The following is a 26212-nucleotide window of genomic DNA, read 5'->3' as shown; positions in this document are numbered from 1 at the left end:
AATGAGCAGCTTTGGCAGTAAAACAGAAGCCTACAGACAGAAAATGTTTCCATAGTAATTGGAAAAAGCCAGATAGAGGAAGGGAAGAAAACTGCCATAAGTTAAGAGGAGACTTTAGAGATGTAGAGGCAGGCTTTTGAAGGAGGATAGCTTGAAGAATATTAGCATGAAGGCAAGCAGTATCTTGTTTTTGTGAGTAAAATCTACATAGGCTCATTGAAAAGCTAGACAGGAGCCTCACCTCTATCAACAATTAGGCAATTCATGTCAGTTTTGTGTGGTACTTTAAAGTCACACATGAATACACCAACTAGTAAGGTTTTCAGCATCACAAATGCTACTCGATTTTTCTCTATAAATAGACAAGAAGAAGTAGCATTTATTTATACTGCTCGCATATCAAAACAACAAAAATCAATTAATATTGCTTGCAAAAATATGATCAAACCCCTTAGGAGCAATCCTATTGTTGTGCTTACACTTAGTTTTGTGACATATACTGTGGAACTACACACCTCATGTTTTGTCTCCCCTGTGGAATGCACAAGGCTAAAAGTGTTTTTAAACAGAATACCTACAAACCTCCAAAGAGTGACACACTGCTGTGATACATTTCTTATCCATTAAGAGGACATACCTGGTACGCAAATATGCCCTCAACAAACGAAATCATAGCCTGCTTTTAATAAGTCTTACTTTCTTTTGTGAGGAGTCTCTGTGCTCACTGAGTGATACCTCATAAGTTTCCTCTGGGGAACAGACGGCAATGTTTCAACAGGTACCAGAGATTCCTGGCTTTCTGTTGGCAAATGACTCAGCGTGTTTGCTCGCCTCCGAAAGCTTTGCTGAGGTAACGTAACAGACTGCTCAACAGGAGAATCATCTGTATCGCTGGAGAGATCACCCACTGATCCGCTGGTCTTGACAGAGTTTTCTGTAGGAAGCGTAGGAAGTCTGTCTTTCTCCTTTTCGCACAATGGTGGCTCCTAGCAGTGCAAAAAATCAGGTTATCAATACGTGGGTTTAGAATCAATCTTTGAGGTTGCAGTCCCATGTCATTATTCACATCCCACAAGAGACCTGCTTCAAACTTGCACGTTTTTATCATGATAGCTCAAAGAAAGAATCTTTGATGTTTTATGTCTTTGTTATTAATCATTTAGGTCAACAAATCGCAGGCTCCATTTTACAGAGAAAAAGTAATTTTGAGAGTAATTGTATTTTACAGTATGTTGAATACAACTCAGAAGAACTGGGGTCAGAACAGATGGGTCAGGTTTGGGTAACAGTGACAGCAATGAAAAGGGTGGCATTTCAGAGTACTGTATATTTAGCACCCCATCTAACAATACAATATTACTGTTGTCTATCTGAAGATTCACTCAAATTCTATGACTAGATACCTGTTTCAGTCCAAAACCATGCATTTTTCTTGATTCCCCACCTCATGTGTTTCCTGCAGTGTCGGCCATTCTTTCAAAAACATAAGCAGAAAGAGCAGACTCTTGATTACCTGAAGTCAGGAGTCCGTAGGTGACTAGGCACTAGAGCAGAATCAATAGCTGTATCCAAGTCTGCAGAGTGCTAGGCTGCCTCCAGGGAAGAAGACTGGCTTCTTCTATGCTGTTTGTTTATATTGTTTTATTCAGACTAAAAGCTTTCTAACCACGCAAGGGGGAAATTACTCCACTTGTTTTAGTTTTATGTTTCTTATGAATTCAATCCTGCATTCATGGTATGTACTTTCAGGGCTGAAACCAACCAGATCAGGATCAGCAGCGTGGTAATTATTGCATTGGTTTTGCTGTACGTTGTTGCAAGATTATGTACATTGTTACATAATACTTTATTTCACTTATATAGACTCACACGATAAGATACGTACATAGAAAATATATGTTTATATACAGTACAAGGCATTTCTAATTCAAATGGAGACCCAATTGCACTGCTGGTTTTTATAGCACAGGGAACAGAATAAAAGGCCTGAAAGCAACTTGAAACTTCTGGAGAACAGAAACACAGATTTACTATGAGTCCCATCTTGTCAAAAAGTATGGAAATCTTCAGTGAAACTCTACAGATAACAGCATCTTACACGTCACCACTGTATTGACATGACTGCTATTTCTTGGCCTGAATCTCTGTTACCAGAGTAAATTGGGAAACTACTTTGTTCAAGTTGTCCCTCAGAGCACTCACACACATTCTAACATGTTACATATATGAAAAATGATTTGGGTAACCAACTTGCAAATTCTAAAAAACTTGAATAATGCTTCAAGATGGTGGGGGGGGAAGGAAAGGCAGTGGCCGATCCAAGAGGCTGCCTGCTTTGAATGCAGCCTTGTCACCCTCAGAGGGACTCAGCACAGGAATAAAGACACACCCCATGGATCAGCAAGTCGCAGCAGGACTCTTACAGGTAGGAAGAAAAGGACATACCTACTCTCCCTACTCTATGATCCTGTTTTTATCATACTGTTTGGTTGTTCTGGGCTTTATTTCTTTTCACACACAACCAGTTAGCTTCTCTACTCCCAAAAAATAATCAAACCAAAATGCAAGATGTTAGAACAGAACAGTGTTATGAGCAGTCGGTAACCGCATTTCACATCTGACTAGTTGTTTCACGGAATGTTATCTGCAGTTTCTAAATATGTACATTCACCCCAGGCTGTACTTACTTTACTCGTGCTGCTTAAGGTACTGGACATGGAGCTGTCCAAATCCACAGCACCAGAACTGTCCAGTGGACCTCTGGCTTTACTGCCCTGTAGAGACAAAGCACACCAGCAGTTAGGATTATGATATATGAGGCATACCAAAAAGAGATTTGTGTAGCATAGTCAGAATCTGTAATTTTCAAAGACAGTATCAAATTTAATTTCCTGAAATGCCTAAGAACAGCCTTTGCCCTGGTGAGAAACAGAGGCTTCATTCAGGACAGTCACTGACATTTTAAAGGATCCTGTGGAATTAAGGAGTTCTCATGGGCAATGATGTGCTTTCCATGATACGTACATAATCACATACTGCACACATGTACTATAACTACTGTTAAAGTACCTTCTGTATTCCAAACAGGAAATTCTCACACTAGGTACTTCTTACCAAGATACAAAGAAACGAAAAGGCCATCTATCACAAAGGACTTAAAACCATACAAATTTAATACACAGCAAAACATAGTTTCTGGTATTATCATTTCAATGTCTACAAATCAGAAAGCATAAATATTTTTGTATAATCTGTTGAACAATATTTTTGTATAATTTGTTGGACTGACGTTTTTATGTAACCAAGAGATATATCAAGAAACCTACTGATGGATTCTTATGTGCTAACACAACTATGGAACTTGTATCTTCCTAACAAATGGTATAATTTTTTTGTCTTCTGAAGTTAAGGCTTATGTTCTCTTTGAACTGTTATTCCAGGTAAAATATAAAACGTTATCGTTATTCATAATTGTGACTATTTTCTCCTTGAATCTCAAACAAAATGTTTTGCCTCAGATCTGGTCAAAATCAAGAATTTCCATCAAAACAGCCATGACAGTGAAAACACAACCAATACACAGCTGTGCTCACATGAAGACAGTTTATGCCAGTCAGGACAAACTGGCAAAAATTAGAACAGTAACTACTATAGTTAATGTAACAACACTAACATTATGTTTCACATCCCAAACATACATGCAGCAGGATTTTATGGCAGTGAACACTAGAAATGCTGTCTGGGAAGCAATGAGGGAAAATATTCAACTAAAAATCCTCTCTATATGCAGAGTTATAACAGGGAGAACATGCTTTTGCCATCATTTGTTTCCTGGGAACAGGTTAGATATAATGTCTGAAATAAGCTTTGAAAGCCTAGTTTTGTCACTAAAAGTTGCATGTCGATGAGCCAATAAATTGTACTTGATCTTGTTTCAATTTAACTGCTGATGAGAACTGAAAATGCCCAATTTTTGTTCTTTAATATTTGTTGTTTGGCATTCTGTCACAACTCTTTTTTTTTAAAAAAAGGGAGGTCTGATTTTTTAATACTTTGTCAAGCAGAAGTCTTTCCAAGTCTCCTATTATTTTCCTCAGACTTTTTTCCATGAGGTGCAAAAAAAAGAATATTTGAATGAGAAGACACTATTAAACTTAAACTACTTAAATTTTTTTGTAAGTTCTCATGCTCAACTTCATATTAATTTTTTGAAATGCCTATATATACTATTTCTGGTCTAGCAACTAGTTCACTTCTTCCAGAACTTGGTATTCTCTCTACCAAAGCCCTGCTTTGTTTTGCCTTCTTCTAACATGCACACTCAAATATTTTGGCACTATGCCTTTAATAATCACTTGGCTACAACCTGGAAGGACAAAAAATATGACTTTTCTATCATTCAAATAAATAAAACAATGAAATTATGTTCAGAGGCAATAAACATTAAGATACTTACACGTGATAAAATACTTTCAAATGATTCTGTCAGAGATCTTTTTGCTTTGTTCTTTAACATATCTAATCTGAATCTCGGAGCACTGCTGGGCACCTCATTTACAGCATTCTCAGCAGGGGGTTGTGAAGTCTGCAAGTGTATAAAAACATAAATGTGAAATACTCAACAGCATGTGGAGCAGAATCTCAGTGAACAGTCTGAAGACTTCAGTAACCTGAATCAATACTTTCTCCTGGTGTCCTTGGCTTTTCATGCCTTTTTCTCTGCTGATACTCACATTGAAGTTTAACAAACTATCCTAACATAAGACCAGGGTATCTCTTAAAGGAACTGTGTTGAATGTAGTAGCATGTTTCAGAAGAGTTGCCATTTTGATAGGGATTTATGGCTATGTTGACAAATTTTCTTTAACGCCAAAGTTCAATTGTACAAATTCTAAATGCTTAACAGATTATAGATTTCTGATGGATTTACTTTTCTTCAGCCAAGAAATTAATAAAAATTGATGAAGCTCATAATTAACAAGAACTCTCAAATGTCTCCATTATATTAAAATGGGGCTTTCTAAAGGCCAGGAAGATGTGTAACAGTCTAACTCTTCTATATATTTCACCAGGAGAAACACTTCCACCTTAAAGCTAACAGTCTATTGAGATTGTTGCTTTTTAAAGAAATATTTCAGCCCATTTTTAGTGCTTGTGAAGACTAGTGTAGTAAATACAAAAATGACACCATGATGCAAATATTACCATCCAAACCTAACATCTGCAGTAGAAACCAGAGCACAGTTTTCAGTGTTATTTTCGGGGGTTGACCTTAAGGCTGCCAGGCACCATAGCCCTCTCTACCTGGCCCTCATTTCTGAGGTCTGAATGTTTGATCTATGTAACTACTAGTACGTGGGAGCTGAATAGCACATCATCACCATCACCAAATAGTCCTGTCTAGACATAATTTTAAAGCATCCTATTTCCAGCACAACAAAGTTTTCTGTATTTTCTTTTTACCTTCACTCATCTTATCCTCAAAGGGCAAATCAGATACTGCCTGCTATTACATTCTTATGAAAAGACACTTATTTTGAAGGTCATTATTGTCAAATAAGACCCATATACTAGTATCATATTTCATTTTTTTCTCCCCTGATTTAAATATTTTTTTAAAAAGTGATGAAAAGCATGAAAGTGAATATCTATGCACAAAAGAAGGGAACAGGGACACCAGGATGTCATGGATTAATGATTGCTGAGACAAATAACACTGCCAGAGTACACGTTCAAATGTATCTGCTATTACACAGCTCTGGAGATAATCATGAGTAAATATAAAATGTAATGCTAAGACAAATGATGGACTGAGGGCAAGTCAGCTCTGTTCTTAGAGCACTGGCATCTTTGCAAGTGTCAGATTAACCAGTTTTGGATTCAGGAACTGAGCAAACAGACTGCAGCAGGCCTTAGGAATTTTCAGATCACACTGAAGACATATGAAGGGATTATCTTTCTTCGTACATCCCTATTTCCAAGCCATTCGTGACTGACAACTATTTGATAATCAGCTGGCATTAGAACAAATAAAAATATTTCAGGTACGATGATAGAAGACCTCAGGCGATGTTTCTTCCTGTCATGCCATAACTACAATGCTTTTTTCTTAAAAACATATTTCTGGTGAGATGCCCAAGACAAGAATTCAGACAATGAATGAAATATGTAAAGTTTTCTTCCTGCTTTCTCAGGGAGGTCAATAATTAGCCAGTAAGCCATAAAAGGAGATGAGATTCACAAAGTGAAAAAATACTAAATGAAGACTTGCTGCTATTTCCGCAACTTCTTCAGCGGTCTAATTACTCTCCATATATTCATTTGCTAGTTTATATCACAAATGGCCAACAGCAGTCATCACAATGGAGCTACCAGCCAGCAGCAGTGGGACAGCCAAGATTTTTAAAAGGGTCAAATAATTGGAACTGAAAGTTTCCAGAGAATGGGTGCTGATCCTCTTTTAAATACAGACCTCCTTGAATTGTCTCAAGTCAGTCAGTCACAAACCAAGGCACCCAAAATCATTAATCCCGTTTGAAAATCTTAACTGTGCTGTATAAACAGCCAGTTAAAACAGCACTGGTGCAGCCTGATAGAGAATGAAAGGTAACTCAGCTCTTTGCAAATGGATGACAGTCTCTGCTGCTGTTTCTGCACCAATCCTCCTCAGCTACTCGTCCTTGAGGCCACTTGAAATGGTGGTTTGTGCACAAGAAATAACTTCCAGCTATCGAGTAAATGTAGTGATTTTTATCAAGGATCAAATAAATGTGTTGTCAGGACACTGACTCACACAGACAGGCAGCGGGATGGCAAATGCCACAGATTGGCTGAGCAATTACAAATTCATTACATATTCTCTCACAAACATTGAATTTTCATTCCAGTGAGAAGAAAGAAACAACCAAATTAGTGTTTTTTCTTGTTTGTATCTCTGTCTCCTAGGCCTGAAATCAGACTGTACGAGGTACCTCAAAATCTGAGATATGCCTGTTTTGGCGCATGACAACAGCCTATGATTCATAAGCAAAACCGGTGCTCACCACTGCTTACAGTTTGAAGTTCCAAAATGCCAGTGATGGAAGTTTGCCTTTGGAAAGATATAAAAATGGAATGGAAGATTTTTTCCTGGCTTCTCCTTACATGCACTAAAACCAAATGATTGCTTACCTGTTTTGCTTCTCCAACATGAACATGGTCCTTCTGTTTTTCTTCATACATGTTTCTCAAAACAGAGATGACCAACTCATTCTCTTTTTGATCATTTCTTGGTCTTAATTTCTTTAATTGAAAACACCACAAGGACAGTAATTATACATTTGTATAACAGTTATCAAATATTTACTCTTTTCTTGTCACTGTCAATATGTCGTTAGTGTAAGAACAAGTTTAACTCGGTTAATGCTACTACTTCAGTCCACCAGAGGACACCAGTGTCCCAGGCAAAGAAGCAACACAGCCAGAGAAACACTTGACCTCACTTCATGCATGACAGAATTTACCTGAAAGATAAAGTACAACTGTAGAGGTATCAAATTGCCACAAGCAAATAAAGACTTTAAAAAATATTTTTGCCAATTTGCTTTTGATGCAAAGAAAACCAAAACACTGTAGCTCTGAGTCTGTAGCACACATGAAGTACTGTCTTGCAGTTATGATGTACAACTGTTCTCCTAGAAATCCTTCTCATTGGACATTTCATTTTTGGGGAAACAACATAGGTATTTTAAAAATTAGTGCACAAGGTGAACCTATTTGCTTTGCTGCTTTCTATTTAGATCTGAATTATTGTAAAAGAAAATGTTTTAAAAACAATTTATTATAGAATTTAAGCCCAGAAACCTAACTTTTGAAAAGCATATGTTGTTTTAAGCCTATTGATGTAATGCAGAGGATACAGCATCAATTAGCTAATGCCAGAATGGCACATCAGATTAATAAAAATATCCTCAGAAAGACAGTTATTTAAAAATGCAAATCATGTTTAGAACATATGGATCTGTAAGAATGCAACAACTAAAATTTCAGGCAGTTCAACTCAAAAAATCAGCTGAAAAAGACAGGCAGAAGAGATGTACTTTACCCTTGGTTTTACCAAGTTAATAGTTTGCAGACTCTTAGTCACAGCAATTAAGTGTTTCCTGTGACTACTAGAAGCTTTAGACCATTAAAATGTGTGCAGAATACTAAAAGCCAACAGTGCCAACTAGCTGCTGTATACTAAGAAATTACTTAGCTCATGGAATTGCTCCCACAGAGTAACTTCCAAATTTGATACTGGATGATAAACTGACTGCCACACGGAAACACACAAAGAGCCTGAAATGACTCAAGAGAGGAAGGAAACATTATTTTTTAAAAAGTCTGAAATTTCCTAATCTTCAATAGTGTGCCAAGCCCAATGACATTTCCTACAATGTTCATCATTTCTCTTACATCCAGCTATGCTTTCCTCTGGGCTAAAATGGATTTAATTCAAAAGACACAAAGTTAAATTTTTTTAGTTAGTTTGACTAGTAGTAATATCTAGGATAAATTTTAGGCAGGAAATTTTCTGATCTGGGAATGTTACAGTAATTTGTTTTGGCCAAAGTAACAGTTGAATGTTCTTACAGTACAAGTTACTGCCTTTGCCCACAAAAAAAAGTGTGCAGTTTTACTCAGTGAGAAGTCAACATTTTCATGGAAAATAAGTTGTATTAGGGGAAGAAAAATGAGTAAAATAAAACATTTTCATCAAAAGGCAAGTTTTAAACAGCTCTAGAAAAATAATGATATTGAAATTAAAGCACAAGGTGATTAAGAGTCTATTAAATAAAGATAATGAATAATTCACAAAAAAAATGAAAGTAACTTTGGTGCTTCACACTGATGCTAGCAAAAAAACATCAACTGCTTTAAGACCTTATAGGAAACAAAGAGCTTACCTTAACCTCTTCAAAAACAGAGGCCTGCTCCTGGTTATCTAGTGTTGTTAGATGCTTTTGTAGCTCTAGTTTAGTCTTAGAAGGGTGTAGCCCTACCAAGAGGAACAAAAGAGAACAAATTACAGGTTCAAATTTGTCAGAATTAATCAATCACATAAATATGCACACAATTTCAGCCAAAGCTTGTCAGTTATTTGAGCTGACCCATTGCATTGATTTCATAACCAGGCATTAGAAAGAACTCTAGGTTCATTTAAAGCTACCACTGAACTCATGTCTTTAAAATGAGGGACACAAGCTCTGCAACCAGGAGATTTACTGAGCACAGACCAGGATTATACTCTTAGCTGAAGATTCCATTATCACACAAGATAAAATAAACCCACAATCTACTGCATTTTAGCAGACTGCTTTGTTGGTGTTTTATGCAGTACTGCTTGAACTTTCCTTGTGGTATAAATATAATTTCCATTGATGTTCTTCAATTTGTATGCCTTGGCTTCTTCTGAAAAATAATAGATTTATTGCACGTTAGTGAAGTTCTTGCTTTGTCTCTTGCTGAAAACATTTACTGACAGTCTAAAGCAGACTACCCTCTCATTCAGATTATTTTTTCTGCTCTCATCCTGGATTAAATTCCTTTCCTCTGTTTTCTGTGGAAAAACAGAAAACCATCAACGGTGTTTTGTACTTCAGTTGCTGATAATGGCATTTCTCCTTCAGAAGCAGATGATACGATTAACCAGATAGCATGATTAAAGGCATTAAGAATCATTTGCCTTTAAGAAATTTCTCATAAATCATAACTAGCTGAAGACCAAAATAGAGTGACAAGTAGTTTTGGAAGTTCTCCAGTTTCATCAAATTAATACTAGATAGGTTTTAGTCCAACAAGCTGCTGTCATGTGATCTGACAAGCTGCTGTTGCCCTTTATTCACCCCAGACATCACTTAAATGAACAAAACCTAACCGTGAAATGTGCTGAAATGCAAAGAAGTTTTTTTGTCTTTAACTTGTTTTCTGGGCAACAACTACAATTCTAACTCCTGCGTTTTCATGAAGGAGCATAGATCAACACCACAAACATGCATAGTAAAAGCATACTGTTGGGTTCATGTTTAGTGGTAGTGTAATGACAGTACCAAGGTGGATTGAATAGGACAGCAGGCCATAGCTATTGCAACATATATTCTTGAGAAGTTCCTTATCTAGAATCCTCTGCATTTATACGGCTAATAGAGCCAAGCTAGCTGCATTTCAGTAATATTTAGACTCTTAATTAGTTTCAAAAAATTCAACTAAAATACAAGAAACGAGCTTAACTTGTGTTATAAAATTCTTATTACCTTACAGATAACTTGACATTGCAAACCTCTAAATAAAAAGACTGCCTTTCAACCCTCCATCCCAAGTCCCATGCTCTTTTTAAGCCTTCATTCCCTTAGATCTTCACATGTAAGATTGTCCCCCAATAAAATAGTTAGAAAAAATATTCGACCAGAAAGTTCTTTAAACCTCACCTTCGATCTTTTCACAGAGTTTATGCAAGCTTTGCATAGGACAACCTTCACAGAGCTGGGTCTGTGCCTTGGAAGTTTGTTGCACAGCAGCTACGGTGAAAGCCTGTTTCAATGTCATCATGATTTCATCAACCTGAAAAGAACAGCGTGCAAAAGAACAGAATTTCACTCCTCCACTGAGCTTCTGTTTTCCTTAACACAAACACAACAGCTTTTCAGAATGACACTGCTGCTTTTTGGGGAATGTGCTTGTGATTAAAAAGAAAAGCTGTTCCTGTGCCGTTTCTGTGCACAAACACACAAGCAAGACAAAACTCATTGTGAAGTCATATTTCTTCCAGGCCACCCAATTTTATTACTGTGGTCTAATAAAAGATACTACCTCTATCTAGAAACCTTTTCTTGTCTGTGATAAAAAAAAACAACTTACTGCAATTGTGATGCACTGGCCTGACGAGAGCACAGTAGTGTTAGTTCTGATCTTCTGAACAAGTACACTATGAAGAAATCCTCTTCCAAAAAAGAGGCACACAGTCTAACTTAGTTTGTGTAATGAAAGGAAGTTTTATTGGATTATGAAGCGGATTTTAACTTCTGCCTTCAAAACAAATTAAAAGTTCTTTTGCAGACTGCTGTGGTGTTTATATTTTTGAAATAATATTTCTGAGTGGAGCAGGATTTGAAGACATTCAGCAAAATACAGAGCATGGAGCAACAGAAGACTTTTAGGGCCTAAATTCTATTAGGCTCTTCTTTTCTTTCACTTACCAGTGCTTCATCTGTACACTGAAACACGTAGCAAACAAAGTGGAAGCCTCCATTTTCTGAAGACTCTCTGCAGATGAACCCAAAGTGATCCACATGTCTAATTCCCTAGCACAAAAACAACAGTAATGAAGCAGTCATATTTACTTCCAATGTTTTGAACCTGTATTTCTTCCAGTAAAAAAATCATGAAAGGCCCAACAGCATTACAGAAAGGTCACATATCTCCATTAGAGCTACATTAAAGTCATCTGGCCATTAAAAATTTATTCTGTTACAGAACCTATTACTTCATGAATCTTTTAAATTTCACTTAAGTCAGTGGTTGTTGGTTTTTATTTTAATGACTGAATTATAATAGATCCATTGAAAAACACTTACAGGGATGAATAAATACTATTCAAGATGTATTTTACTCAATATGGGAAATAGGGGAAAAAAGTTCGCTCTATTTTTCTTCTCTTTTGCTTAAGTGGTCAACAATTGCTTTACATTTGTAAGAGCACATCAAAGCAACAGTGAAAAACTGATAAACAACTTTTTTTTCATCTAAAGAAAAGCTTGGCTAGTTAAAAAATGAAAATGGTTAAATATATTACTTAAAGATCACTCATGGAAGGATTTAGTTCTCCTAAAAGGCAAGCAAATTCAGGCATAATCTACTTGCAACAGCAGATAACAGTACATCCTGGAAAAATCCTAAGAAGGTTTTTTAATTGCTGGGATTTTTTTTCTTTTATGAAAAGACTTTCAGATGAATAGAGTTAGGTGATCCCAGTGCATGTCTCCTCAGTGCACCACTCTTGGTTAAAACAAAAAAAAACACAACTTACAATGATGAATTACATGCACAGTGGTAGAGCCTGTTTACAGAAATTCAATTACATTCAGCACCATTTTACTACCTTCTATATTAAAGTCGGGTAAAGAGAGGCAATAAAGTGGTGTATGAAAAATCATAAGGATGAACCACAGTAAATCAGAAATTTCAGTGAAATTTAAACAATCTGAAGATGCCAAGCAGGACTTTTTTATTGGGTTTTTTTTGGCTTTTCCTTGTTAACACAGCAAGAATCACTGAGTAGTCTCTTTGTCTTTTTATCATGAAGAAAACATTTAAAAAAAGCATATAAAAAGCATAAAAAGTCAATACTTCTATAAAATAGAACGGCCAGGTGTCCCAAAAAAGAACAGGTTATAGCACCAGATATCCTCAAGCAATCTGAACAACATTGTGTTATTGTTTGAAATACTAGCAATAAACCTTCAGAGCATGCCAGCTGAATGAAGGAAAATAATTTAACGTATATGGAGATACCTGGTTTGTTGCAGTGTGACAATTACACAGATAACAAAAATACTTCTATTACACAAACATCAGGCACTAATACGCCATGAGAAGAAAATGATCAGAAGGACATTCAAACGATGTAAAGCCTGCAGCTTCTCCAACTCTAGCTCCACTGGATGTCCAGGCTAAGCATTTTAGGAGGCAGCTATGTTATAAAGCAAGAACAGGCTGATGCAACCCACAGACTCTCTCCCTCCATCACCCACATCAGAGATATGCACAGAATGTGCCGAGCCGCCTCTCTAACCTCCCAACCTATGTTTCTTCTTCTGAAAGCCCATTTCTTCTCCTGAAAACCCAACTGCTAAGGTGGAAGCAGCCCAGCTGGGATCATGTCTCTGCCCACAAAACTGCAAGGTACCAGGAGCTGGCGAACGCTCTTCGCTGTTTCAGATTAGCTAATTCAGATACTGCCCCAGGACCACAGACTTCTTTCTGCCATTATAATATCTCACTGACGGATTAGGCATTCTGGAAATTAAGTACTGATTCTGATCTCCCTTATAATTTAACTCCAGTGCCTTCAAGATTATTAAAGTTCTTGTATGATCAAGATGCATCCATAAGATCATTCCGTCAAGTCTATTGAAATGTGCATATTTGGGGAAAACGCCCGCTGTACCCCAATAACAATATTTGCCCAAATGACACAACATCTGCCCAGTAGCACATTCATCAGACAGGAGGGGAGAATTCAATCAGAATCTCACTCCTACTGCTCTGAGGAGCACAACCATCTGCTGACGTTCAGGGCAAGTCACGAAGTCTACCTAACTAGCTCCTGCCTAAGGACACGGCCTAAGGGAACATGGAGATAAAAGGTTTCTCTGTGATCAAGGAGTTCTCTTCAGAGCTCTTGGTCTGACAGCATGCAAACTACTTACATTTACTCTGAAATTTTCAGAATAGGTACCTGTATGTTCAGTGATGAAAGCTATCCTCATCAAATTGAAAAACAAAGTCATTTATGAAAAAAAAATCCAGAAAAGTTAGAAGCAAATAGCAGCAAATCATATTCCTTATATTTAAAAATGGGTAAATAAACCTACTGAAAAAAAAAAAGTGTTGCCCCAATATCATTAAGACCAGAACCTGTGATGTGCTGAGTAGACCTGCACTATGCAACTAAGCCAAGTGCAAAATAGTTCCTAGTGCAAGAAAGAGTGGCAAAATTCACATCTTGGTATACTAGGTCTTATTCCCACAGTACAAACAAGCATTGCATTGGTTCAATTCAAGGTGAATTTTTAGTTAAACTAGTGGGAACATCCACTCCTCAATAAATGTAGGTTTATTTATATAATTACAGTTCAGGTTAATTTCTCAGAGGTTTAAACTAAAATGATCTATATAACAAGTTTTAAAGGAATAAAGTGTTCTCTAAGGACTATATCCTAATTTAATGAATTAAATTCAATTTCCCCATTCACTTAAACTGAATCAAATCTGCTACACAGAAAAACTAAATACAAATAATGGCCTGCAGGACAGAAAAAGGCTAGTGAAAGACAAATCCCTGCATCATGACACAGGTTAGTTAACAAAAGCAACTGGTCTACAAAATGTCTTTATGAACAGTCGTTTCAGTCTGCAGGTTGATATTTGAGCAACTCTCAAAGGACAATCCTCTGCTCCTGTACACAGGACCCACCAGCAGATAGTGCAGCTGCTCATACAGGAGTGCTGTAATTGCCCGAGCTGTCTCATGTCCTTGATGTGACAGTGACTGTTCTGCCCTCACACCGCTGAGCCGCTGCAGTAGCTGAGTGTGAATCACATGCCTGTGTAGCCTACACAACACCATTACTACAACTTCACATGTGTAAGTTGCATCTCTTTCAAAACATCACCGCTCGAAATAAGTCATTAGATAAATTGCGCCCTCACATTATCCATGCAAAATTACAGTCAGAGCCATGAAAACGAGAGGCAGAAAGACAGGGAAGCAAACTCTGTGGCATAAGGAACGGGGGTTAATAGTGAATGGGGAGGCTCTGAAATACACTTGCCCTCAGTGCATCACACACACTACCTCTGCATGGCAGAGGGTTGTCTTCTTTTACACACATGCAACTTATACTCTTGAAAAAAAAAGTATTTTTGAAGTATTTTTCAGATAACTCTTATATATAGTTTTTCTCCTTTCATTATCACTTCTTGAAAAACATGGTTCAAAGAATCCCAGATTTGCACAACTGTGAATCATGCCCGCTGAAATCTCAAACCAGAGCTGACCAGGGTGTTCTTTCTAGCTCATATTATTCATCCACCGCACGCAGAAGTGAGTCTTTATCTCAGAAATTATAATGCAAAGCATGAGAAAACAATGATGGTTTTACAAAATTACTGATTAACTAGCAAATTGTCAATAGCAATTACTGAAACCGCTAGGGTGAGAATCCACTTGAAATGCTAGGAGAGCGGAGTACGTGAGCATTCACAAGTGGAGAATATTTAAACGAAAAAAAGAGAGAAAGAATACACTGCAATCTTACCTGAGAACAAAAGGATATTTCTTTAAAGCTTTTTTCAATTGCTACTTTTTTTGTGTCAGGACTGATAAGGTAAACTTCAGACTGGCCAATCTAGAAAGAGCAAAATAAATAGCAAGATTATAACAAGGAACATTACACTTACTTTTGTCTTGCTATAAAAATGTTTCCTGGAAATAAATCTCAATTTTTTTTCTATCTATCTGTATATTTGGACCAATTAGTGTATTATTACCAGAGAAAAAGAGAATACTGAAACAACACTGACTTGGCATTCAGAGCTCTGCACATTACTGAACTGAGATTTAGTTTCACATTTGAGACAAGAGACTGAGAATAGTGTTTAATTAGATGAGAGCAATATTATACCACAAGTAACTTACTTTGCACTGAGAAAGTATACTCATACTCCCTTTTTTTATTTTCTGCAGTCTTGGCACATACCAGATTCCCAAAAGCTACTTAATGAAATTGTACTAACATTTAAATCCAAGTCTGTGCTTCTACGTGTATTCCAGCTAATTATTTTTTAGGGGTTTATTTATTTAAGACACACATAGCATTTAATTTAAAGGCTTTAACTCAAATTGTACAAATGAGTTTACTGGAATATATTTTCTAACTTAATTTAATCTGTAGGCTATTTGTACAGCAGTGACCCAAAAGCTGACACTAACTTTTGATGGGCAAAGGGTATTTTTAAGGTGAAACTATTGTTTTCAATTTTTCAGCTTCTGACAACGTCTTTATAACATTTTAACAGATGAAATTTAAATTCCTTATAGTCTCTAGCACATCAGAAAATCTGCTAAGGACAAGTCTCATATTAGATTTTAGGGAAGATGGGTGAAATCTGGATCTATTCATGAGCATGACTTAGACAAAGCTGCTGAAGCTTCAACCACTACCAGATCCCAAAAGACACACATAAAAACATCAGCAGCACCAACACACCTGCAATTCTTAAGGAAGGAGGAAATCCTGTGTGGGAATAGATCAATTGAGATGTGCCTCCTCTGTGTGTCTAAAATGGTCCTGCACATTCACCTTTCACCTCTTCTTTCACTTCAACCAGTCACAATGATTTTCCCCAGCTCCCTGCTGGCTTCCTTGTATTGTCCCCGTGGCTGACCTCGCATGTGTTCATGGGGTTATTCCTTCCAACACCTACTCAGAAGCCTTCTCCTGCTCACTGCTGCCTTCCCCTCCCTGCAGCGAGAAGCTCATTCTTAGCTCAGCCCCACATAACTCCTTTCACACTTGGTCCCAGGTCAGCAGGGATCAATTGAAGCCAACTGAACAAGGGGAAAAAAAAAACAATACACCCCAATACACCCCTCCCAAAATACAGCCAGGAGAAAAGCCGAAAAACAACAACAAAAAAATCCTGAGAAATAGGCTAGGAAAGCAGTTCTTCAGGAAGGGATACCAAAATCAGGACTGTCTGAACCAGGTGAGGAGAGTCAGCAGATAACTTATCTGAACATTTTTCACACCTCATACACCAACCAACCTCTGCTGCATTTTCCTGGGGAAAATCCAAGTAAGAAATTTAACTGAGAAAATACAAAAAATATTTTCTCCTCTGGATATAAAGTTACTTTTAAGTGTTTCATATGTAGCCACACAAAATTGATGAGCAATGGTGAAGACCCCTGCACGCTGCATGCATACCGTTACTTAGATCCTGCTGAACACGGTGGGACGGCTAACCAACAACCTCAGCTCTGCCACAAGCTGCTAGCTTGTGGATACCAGAGGCACAAACCACAGATACTTCACTTCCTTATATTCAGCTGAATTTAGACTGGCTGAATGGCAAAAGAATACAACTGTGCATACTAAATGATATTTTCCCAGGCAAAAAGCAACCCGAGACGGAAAGCCAGATCAGCAGATCCCCACAATTTGGAAATGAGCCTGTCAGCAGGTAACTGACGTTATATTCAGGCTGAAGCTGCATGTGTCTTTGAGAACTGTTGCATCTATTTAATATAAATTAAAAATACACTCCCTGGACTAAGAGGATCGAGACCTAAGCAGTCCATCCATAATCTCCCTATCTCTAAAATATGTGCCAGGAAGTAATAATGGAGTCAGGATTTGTTTAAAAATTAGGCATTATTATAAAGGGTGTCTATATTTTCTGTGTGAAATACGTGCTCGAGGGAAGAAGGTAAACATGGAATTGTTTTTACTGGGGCGCAAAATTTCTCTCCACCTTCTTCCACTTCTCTCTCTGGTGTCAGCCTGCCACAACTAAACAGAAGTTTTAAATCAGGTATAGCTAACTACACCTCTTTCTGTGTGTTATTTTTGCAGACATAACACTTTGGCAATCCTTCTTAAAGCAGCACTTCCCTTTCTCCCCTCCAAAAAACCTGCTGTAACTGCACCCACTCCGCTCTGTTACTGTCCTTAAAAACTCCGAGCCCCAACAGCAGCTGACAGATCCAAGAAGACCTTATGATAGCCAGCCATTGCAATATCAGCTCCAGATTTGCATTATGTTCATAAGATATATAAAATATGTTATATAACTTATCCATCATGAGGATTACACATTCCTTACTTGTTTCTCAGGTCTTAAAAAATACTTTTGCTGTTCACCTATCAAGGCAAAGGCATTGCTAGCCACACAAAAGCAGGACAGGAATGGAGGCAGGTGTGGAGTAGCCTAGGAAGTTACTACACTACTCCATCATTACACAGACATGCTGGCAGCAGAAACACTTTCATGAAGTACACTGCTTATCGTGGGACATAGTCTACTGGCCCCCAGTCATGGTTTGGTCCTTCTGCTCTAGTCACAGGTAACATTCACCTGGTAATTTATTTCTGCTGTCACTAGTTAGTGTAATTGTATATACTATTTTGCAATTGTACAGCTACCTACGAAAGTGCTGTAGCTTTCTAAAAGCTGTCTTTAGAAGCCCAATGTTTCAGGTAGTGCTGCTTTAAACTATTTAATGTAAACTTATTTTGACTACATAAAACAATTTACACTGACTGGTAATGCTTTCTAGAGAAACAGGCAAGTTTAAGTTAAGCTCTGGTAATTGCAATTAAGTTATTAAAGAAGTAACAGCCATCTGTCAGAACATCTGCTTCGGTGTTTGCCACTCCAAACTCCAAGATGTGGAAACGTCACCAAGAGCTGCAAATCTTGCTTTACCGTAAACAACATCGTCCGGTTTTCTGCAATGTCTGTTGGCTGCACAACACTGTGTCCATAGATAAGTTGACTTTTTAGGTTCAGTGAAATTGCATCTTCTTCAAAAGACCTGACAAAGCTGTTACTCCTATGGCTTCCCTCTTGAAAATCTTTCTTAAAAGCAAAGGAACGAAGCCCAGGTTGAGAAAAGGATTTCCTAATTGGCCTTTTTTCCTCCTCTTCGTTGACTGAGGGCTGGAAGACAGACCGAAATTTGTTACTGAAAGAGAAGCCTCTGAAGTTATTGGCAGTTTCAACTTGTTGGGACGATGAGTCAAAATCTGATTTTTTTGTACAGCTTGCACGATTAAATTTCTCAATGCATTCATCTATGAGTGCTGGAGGTGCATTTTTATGTGCTACTGTCACCCGTCCACAGAACAGCACCTCAAACTTTTTGGCAAAAGGGTCTTCAACATCTGAGAGATTATTCTGAAACTCTTCTTGACGAGCAATTTTTCCAGCTTGTCGAATAGAGCTTATAATCTCAGGCACCTACAGGAGGAGAAAAAAAAATACACAACATTAGCATCTGGTGCTTTACGACAAACAAGTTGCAACACCCAAGAGGTGCTCCCTGCTGTTATTTTTCTGGAATGGCTAGTTTGGTTCTGTTTTCTGAAAGACCAGTTGAAGTGATCTTGTATTTGTCCAACAGACACATTATAAAAGTTAAACACTGACTAGATGAATTGCTCATTTGTCTCCTTGCCAGGAGTTCACCATCATCGACACTTTGTCAAAAGAGCTTTGTCTTTTGTAATGCTCTGTGTTTTCGGTAAAACTTTTGCACCTGAAGGAACCAGTATAATGTGACAAACTCAAACTCAAAATGAAAGATAAAAATACTTCAGAAGCATAAGAGAAGCCACAGACTAATTAATTGGGAAAGTTATTTAATCTCTGTTATTTTCACTCCCTTCTCTTACTCAAGCATTCATGTCACGTCAGTTAATGAATCTCTTGTAAATTTGCTTTCACCTTCATAATAGTATATTACCTTGTTGTGGCAGTTTAATGTTCGTGGGTTTTTTCAGCTGTACATAGCTGTGTTTTTTAAAGAAACATATTCATTATTTTGGATGTTCATTTTTATTCTACCATCCTAGATGAAACTCCCAAATAATATTACTTCCACATACAGTATCACTTGCAGGGCATCGGTATGAGACAGCAGTCTGCTACAGCCCAAAGATGTTGCAATTATAAACAAAACCCAAACTGCCATCTGATACATTTTAAGTAACAGTAAATGGTCACAGTTTCTGATACGGTTATAAGGTAGGAACATGCATGTGCTATCTGCTAAGCTGCTGCAATGCCAATTGCTTGGTTACATCCCACTGCTTTGACTGGCCTAGGAGATTAAGGTTCTTCTGCAGCCTGTGCTGCTGCCAAAATGACAAATGCAGGGCCATCATCTATGATTACAGCAGATAATTCTGCCAACTTTTTAATTTCCTTAAATTACTTCGAGAAAAATCCATGCTAAGTGTGCCAGTTTCCTGACAAAACAAATTTCCTTTGTCAAGCATCAATTGGAGCTTGCTTACTTACAAGTATTTGGTTACGGATAGTACAGAAAGAAGTCTGGGAGCAGCAGACTAAAAGAGCAGCCCAGAAGAACCATCTCACCTATGAGAAAAGGCATCCCTAAACCTAAAGAATCTTTTGGAGACATGACCTCTGTCTTTTTCAGACATTTCTATGGTTATCTAATGCTTAAGCATAATGCAATAATGTACATAAACCAATGCAGGAAACAGCAAAGTACTTAGAGGGGAAAAAAAAAGATTGAACAGTGAAAACTGAATGGTTATATTCTGGGTGCTCATAGAGACCTCAGTAGGATTCTTTCTATAGACAAGGAAATACAGATATATAGATATGGATGGATAGATACACACACACATATAGCTAGTGAATTTAAGACAGTAAGTAACAGATTACGAAGTACATAAGAGGACTCAGGAAGCATTACTTCACCCCTGAGCACAAGGCATGAGTCATCAGCTAATCACCGGGTAAAGACAATGGGGGAGAGGTAAGAAAGGCAGGGTCATGACTTCAGAAGTCGGTTCTCAGCTATGTCACGAATGCGTCTGAAACCCTTGGGCTCGGGCAGCTTTATAACTTTAATCACATACAAGGAGAACGTAAGGGTATAATGAATTTTTATTACCTCAAATGAAGTGCACTTGCTCCACAGTGAGCTCAAGGTTCACCTCAGTTATCACAGACCTGCCATTATTGAATTTGATTTCTTCCTTTTTTTTTGTTATCAAACACCTTGGACATTGACAAAATTGATATTCAGCAGTGGCTGGACTTTACATACAGACAGTAGTTGGAGAAAGACACTACATCCCACAGAATGAGTTTGCGGTAGTTAATAAACTTCACGTCTGAGGATACCTAGGGGCTCATTGACGAAAACCAAGGGGAGTATTTATTTAATTATTTATTTATTTTCACACATGCTAAGGCTTGAATTATGTAATTTATAAGTAACAGCTGGCTTCCGCACTTACTGAAAAACACTGACTTCTCTGTTCCTGCTTATTAACCTAAAAGAACTCACAGCCTGTTAATATAATTTTTATTACTTCTGATTAGGCAATTGATGCAGTATTGCTCTAGCAGAAGCAGCAAACCACCACCTCACTTTCCTGTGACCCTTGCGTATGTTAAACATCAATCTCTTTTCATTAGTAAAGACAAGATGCCATGATGAATGAGAAAAAAACAAAACACATATTTCCCTGACACTGTTCTTGGCCTGATCAAGATTTGTGCTCTTTTCATCTACCTGTACCGTTCCAGGCCTTTTATGTAAGTATCTAAAAACAAAGAATCCACATGCTCCTGTGTGTCCTTTGACCCTGGCTCCCTCAGCAAACAGACCTGGATGCTGAGTACATGAAGATCAAGTAAATATTAGTTATAAAAACAAAAGAGAAAGAAAAAAAATCTGTGAAATGCAAATAAATATATATTATAATTATTTTGAATTATTAAAATAAACAATGTATGCTCTGTCCTGGCAAATGTTTATTAACCACAGCTGGAACACTTCCAGATTAAGCATCATGCCACTGGGTGAAGAGTAACTGCATCTCTTGCAAACTTCCAGCAATTAATTAAGATGTAAACTGAATTAGGTTTTATAGCTCTTCAATTTGTATCAGAAAGCAGCAAGGATCAGGTTGCTCCTGAATTAAGTTAATGTTGCTTGGAGTTTTTTAAAGGTTGTGGGGTTCTTTCTGAACATAAGAAAAAGTCTTTTTTATTGTAAGGGTGCCCACATCCTGACACAGATTGCCCAGAGAGATTGCAGAGTCTTCATCCTTGTAGATGTGCAAACTCTGACTGGACATGGCCCTGAGCAACCTGCTCTAGGTGACCCTGCTCTGGGCAGGGGGCTGAACTAGGTGACTCTCAGCTTGGTGACTTAGATACCAACACCTCCTATGCAGACCTACAGGTAATTGTGTCTACTAATCTGAACTTGCTAAAACAGTGGGGGAGGACTGTTGCACACATGTATGATTTCTTCCTGCCGCACAAATTCTGTTTTCTAGCATATTTCTATTCTTAAGTGTTTTCTGACTTGTTTCTCAGTATAAATATGCAATTAGTGGCTAAAGATTATTACTGTAATGAGAAAAAACAACTGCTGATGACCTAAAATTATTTCCCTAAAACCACAAAACTAAGTATAGAACAACAGTGTAATCAATGATGAAGCTTTACCAAACAGAGAACATTATCTTTTCATTACTCACCCTGGGCCAAACAGGACTGGTGAACAGAAGACACAACTGAAATGTGTTAGGAAAAGTTTCTGCATTTAGAGTGTCTGAATTAGATACAGAAAAAGAAGATGTATCTATAACAGTTAAAACTAACACTGGACTGTTGTGATTTTTTTTAGTTTTTTTTTTAAGTATACCATGTTATTTCAGCTGTGATGAGAATGTTTATTTTGCAGAGAGAAAGCAGGGAACTGAAATGCTGAGTATTCTTGTGACTTGACTCTTGGGTAATCAAGCAAAACACAGACCAACACCTAGAACTTTGTAATGCACATCAGTTTGTTACTAGACAAACACCTACAGCTTCTATGCCATGCACCAAATCATGAGAGAAGGCAATAATTTTTAAGCATGCACAGGTTTGCTGCATCTGAAGAACAAGGAACAGCTCTTTCCCTTCACAAAAAGAGAAACAGCAGTTGCATTTTTTCCCCATGTGACCAGAAGTCACTCTGTAAATTTACATACAAGCATCCAGTAAGATGTTAACGTCTTTTAGCCTGTCAGTAGATTTGAGAGAGAGTGAGAAACTACTTTAATGAAAAAAGCCCAGTAACAGCTGAATGCAATATCTGCCTTTTGGTAAACAAGACCAGACTAAAAAAAGATTCCCTGTTTCTTTAATCCATAGTAGGTAGGAAAGCAAAGCATGCCACAGAAAAAGAACTGCTAACACATCAACTGGCCAGGACTAAGAAAAAAAAAAAGTGGGATGATTCATTATTTTAGATGCTACACAGTGTTTACACCTACAGTATAAACCTACCAGTTTACACCTACCAGTCCCTTCATAAGGCTTCAGGTCAGTGAAGGACTCAAGCAGAGGCTTAACTATTTCAAGGGAGTAGGTGGTTTTCTTTAATATAAGACAGACCTGTGTTGTCAGGAACTGGTCTTACACAATAGACTCTATGAAGTCTTGGAGACTGAAAACCATTAGGGTCAGATCTTGAGTTGAACCTCAGAAGGTCTCACACCACCCCGTCTGGAATACAGCCTTAAAAATCTTTCACAAAGCTCCTGAAAAAAGTAGATGTTTTAATTGAGTTTTGCCTGCCTACTCAAGTATGAGACAATATCTGAATTATTTTTAAGTGGTTTTACTCGCCTTTTTTTCTGACCATAGCAGGCTCAATAAAATATGTCAAGAAGCCTAACACACTGTTTGCTGTGAATACCTTTCCCTCTCTATTTTACTAGAGAGTGCTGCAACTGGAAAAATAGGGTCCACAGCTTGGGAGAAGCCATCTAGTTGTATCAGGACAGATAGCAGTATTTTTGTCACCCACAAGGTATTTATAACCATGGAATACTTTGTAAAAGTAGTAGAACAGAATAAAGGAAAATAATTTTTGAGACATATGCGACATATATAAAAAGATGATACAGCAAAGTATTTATTTGCATTTTTAAAAGACTGCATAAAATCTTTGATTTCAGTAGTTTGATATGTACTAAAAAGGAGTTGGTCTGTTTTCAGCACACTTCTAGCAAAACAGCTGTCCAGTAAAACACCAGATCAATGCTTCCCATCCTTATCATGCCTCAAACCCACGCTAGTGGTCACCTGACATTTTTGAACAGTTTTCTCCACTCAATGGATTTAAAGTTTGGCATTTTTAGATTTAAAGCTTTTTAATTTATAGATTTCACTGGGATTTTTTTTTTTTTTAAATTGAGATACTGCACAATATCTCATTTCAGAATCACTGAATAATTTAATTTGGATGCGACCTCTGACGGTACAGCCCCCCATATAAAGCAAGGCAAACTTTCAAGTTAGATCCAACTTCAAACTCAGATGAGATGCTGGGGGTCACATCCAGCTGAGTTCCAAGTAACCCCAGTGACAGGGACCTCACCACCTCCTCCCCACAGGAAACCTACAGCAGACAGAAAAAGAAAGGCAAGACAAGATCAACTGAAATTTCTTTTGTGAGAAGTCTTGCTCACTAGTTTAACCAAAGAATAAACTAAAAACTTCTATTACAAACCCACAGCCTTTAGTCTCTCACTGAAGTAAAAAAGGAAGTTTTAAAAGTGACAGAATTTCCTTATTCCTCGGCATTAGTAGAAATTCAAGGTAGAAAAGAGTAACAAACTTGTCAAGTTAATTTCCACTTCAGTGGAAGACTTTTTATATTCAGGTTTATCTCAAGTGTCTTCACAAGGTTTTTTTTTCTATTATCTTGCTTGGAGACTGCTCTACAGCCTCCTACACCTCGCTGACTTTTTCCAATCATTAACTTCAATTCTTGTTTTCCAAATTTTCACTCCTTGACTCCTAATCAACAGTTCTATGGGGTACTTTAATTATTAGCTTCCTTCCCTTGCTATTTGTTGCCTTTTATTCCTCCCATAAAGCTGCTTTTAAACCAAGATTTAATTCAGAAAGAGAGGCAGAAAGTTTATAGTTCCTCCAGTCCCTGGATGATGACCACCTTTTGCAAGCTCCCATCAGTTTTTTTGTGCATAACGAATGCACCATGGGTAGAGACAAGTGAGATTCTTACTAACCACTCCCTATGTACTTAAGATCGGTGGGTACACAGAGAGACAGTTCACCTTTGCTCCATGACTTCACACCTCAACACGTGTGATCCAAAACTTTGCTGCTGTATCCTCACTGCTCATAAAACAACTACGAACTGTGCTACTCTCAGCAGCTTCACCATCTGCACGTGTTGGTCTAGGTAATTTCTCTCTATAGTACCTAAAATGCACTGTCTCGTTTAACCAGAGAACTTGTGGTTATCTTTTGAGAAAGGAGAACAAGCCAGAGCACAACCAGAGGGCTGGGAGGGGCAGCCATGCTAGCAACCAGCACCGCAGGTATACTGCTTGGGAAGGACTCTGAAACCAGACCTGCAAAGGCAAGACAGAGATGTGGTTTCAACCTTGATAAGGGAAAGCTCCATGACTGAATAATATCATCACAGACCTATGAAAGGAAAAGCTATCGTTTGCATGTCTACTTGCAGGCGCAGTTTGCTTAGTTATGAACGGGCATTATACAGGGAATGGGATAAGTGAGGGTGATGGGGCTAAGACTCAAATTTTGCATGGATGTATGTAAGAAGCTGATGAACAAGAGTGCACTAAAATTCAAAGGATATTCTGTGTGGGGCAGAAGAGAGTCATCTGTTTAAATCCAGTTCTTTTTGACTTGGAGCATGGTGGATGAGTGACACTAGTGTCCTCCGAGATGACTCTGACACAGTAAGCACTGAGAGTGGAGCTCCATGTAGCCAACACATACTCTCACAGTTTACACATTATTATAAAAAGCCATAAAGGTGACTAGACTTCCCACATACATTAAGTGCTGCCTCCAGAAGATTGCTAAGTACTGCAGACTGATGCCACGAGTACTGTATGCCACTTTCACAGTATCACATTCCTTTTAATATTACAAACAAATCTCAGCTCGAGAACCTTCCTCATGACTCCTCAGCCAGATGGAAAAGGTTACACTTTTTGCAAAGTCATGTGAGTTGGAGAGCACTCCATGCAATTTAAAGAGGCACAAAAAGGTTTTCTTTCCTTTCTTAAAACACAATATTTGCAGAATCTGTTTATAGATACTGTAAACAAGCTCAGAAATAGAACATAATTGTACTCAGTGTTCTAGTGATGTTGGACTGCTCTATTTTGTGGTGGTGCTTCCTCCTCGAGAGAGATGCATCATGTTGCTGATACACATTAAGGTTTTCTTTCACATGCTCTCAAGACATACCTTACTTGAAGCCCAAAATACAACAAAACCTGGCTACTCTTCATAAATAAACCGCCACGTCCCAGATTCTTGCTTACTTTTGGACCCCTCCCCATGAAAATGCATGATCCAAAAAACAAACTGCAGCTGATGGAAGGCCTTTGTGGGCTTTTAGTGCACCTCCGAATGTAATGGCACCCGAGTGGCTCTGAAGGGGGTATTCCTACAAAATCTACTTTTGGGAAGGCTATTAGTACACTCTGCCCTATACCCGGAGGGCTTATCACGTGGTGTTCACTAATTCATTTTTCCCCAGCCCCCTTCTGTCCTTACAATACAAAGTATTTCTTTTCATCCTGTACTGTTTCATCAGCTCCTCCATTCAGTACCATAAACTTCTAAGCAACAAATG

The 26212-nt window shown here is 37.9% G+C and overlaps 1 protein-coding gene across 4 annotated transcripts in view; it reads right to left on the bottom strand.

Annotated features, from left to right (window-relative positions):
* The window catches only part of TBC1D1 (TBC1 domain family member 1), a 118079-nt gene that overhangs the window by 44414 nt on the left and 47453 nt on the right, over window positions 1-26212 (bottom strand). For 3 of the 4 annotated variants that reach the window (XM_068404271.1, XM_068404270.1, XM_068404273.1), the window contains 9 exons: window positions 18232-18765; window positions 15060-15149; window positions 11217-11321; window positions 10449-10581; window positions 8928-9019; window positions 7171-7281; window positions 4457-4585; window positions 2688-2774; window positions 736-986 (listed from right to left, as the gene is read on the bottom strand). In XM_068404271.1, the coding sequence (XP_068260372.1) occupies window positions 736-986; window positions 2688-2774; window positions 4457-4585; window positions 7171-7281; window positions 8928-9019; window positions 10449-10581; window positions 11217-11321; window positions 15060-15149; window positions 18232-18765 (1532 nt within the window). Of the gene's footprint in view, window positions 1-696; window positions 987-2687; window positions 2775-4456; window positions 4586-7170; window positions 7282-8927; window positions 9020-10448; window positions 10582-11216; window positions 11322-15059; window positions 15150-18231; window positions 18766-26212 lie in introns of all 4 variants that reach the window. The other variant, XM_068404272.1, reaches the window with a different exon arrangement.

This window comes from Nyctibius grandis, chromosome 6 (genome assembly GCF_013368605.1).
Source record: "Nyctibius grandis isolate bNycGra1 chromosome 6, bNycGra1.pri, whole genome shotgun sequence".
Taxonomy (NCBI): Eukaryota; Metazoa; Chordata; class Aves; order Nyctibiiformes; family Nyctibiidae; genus Nyctibius; species Nyctibius grandis.
This window is presented reverse-complemented; position numbering and strand designations above follow the sequence as displayed.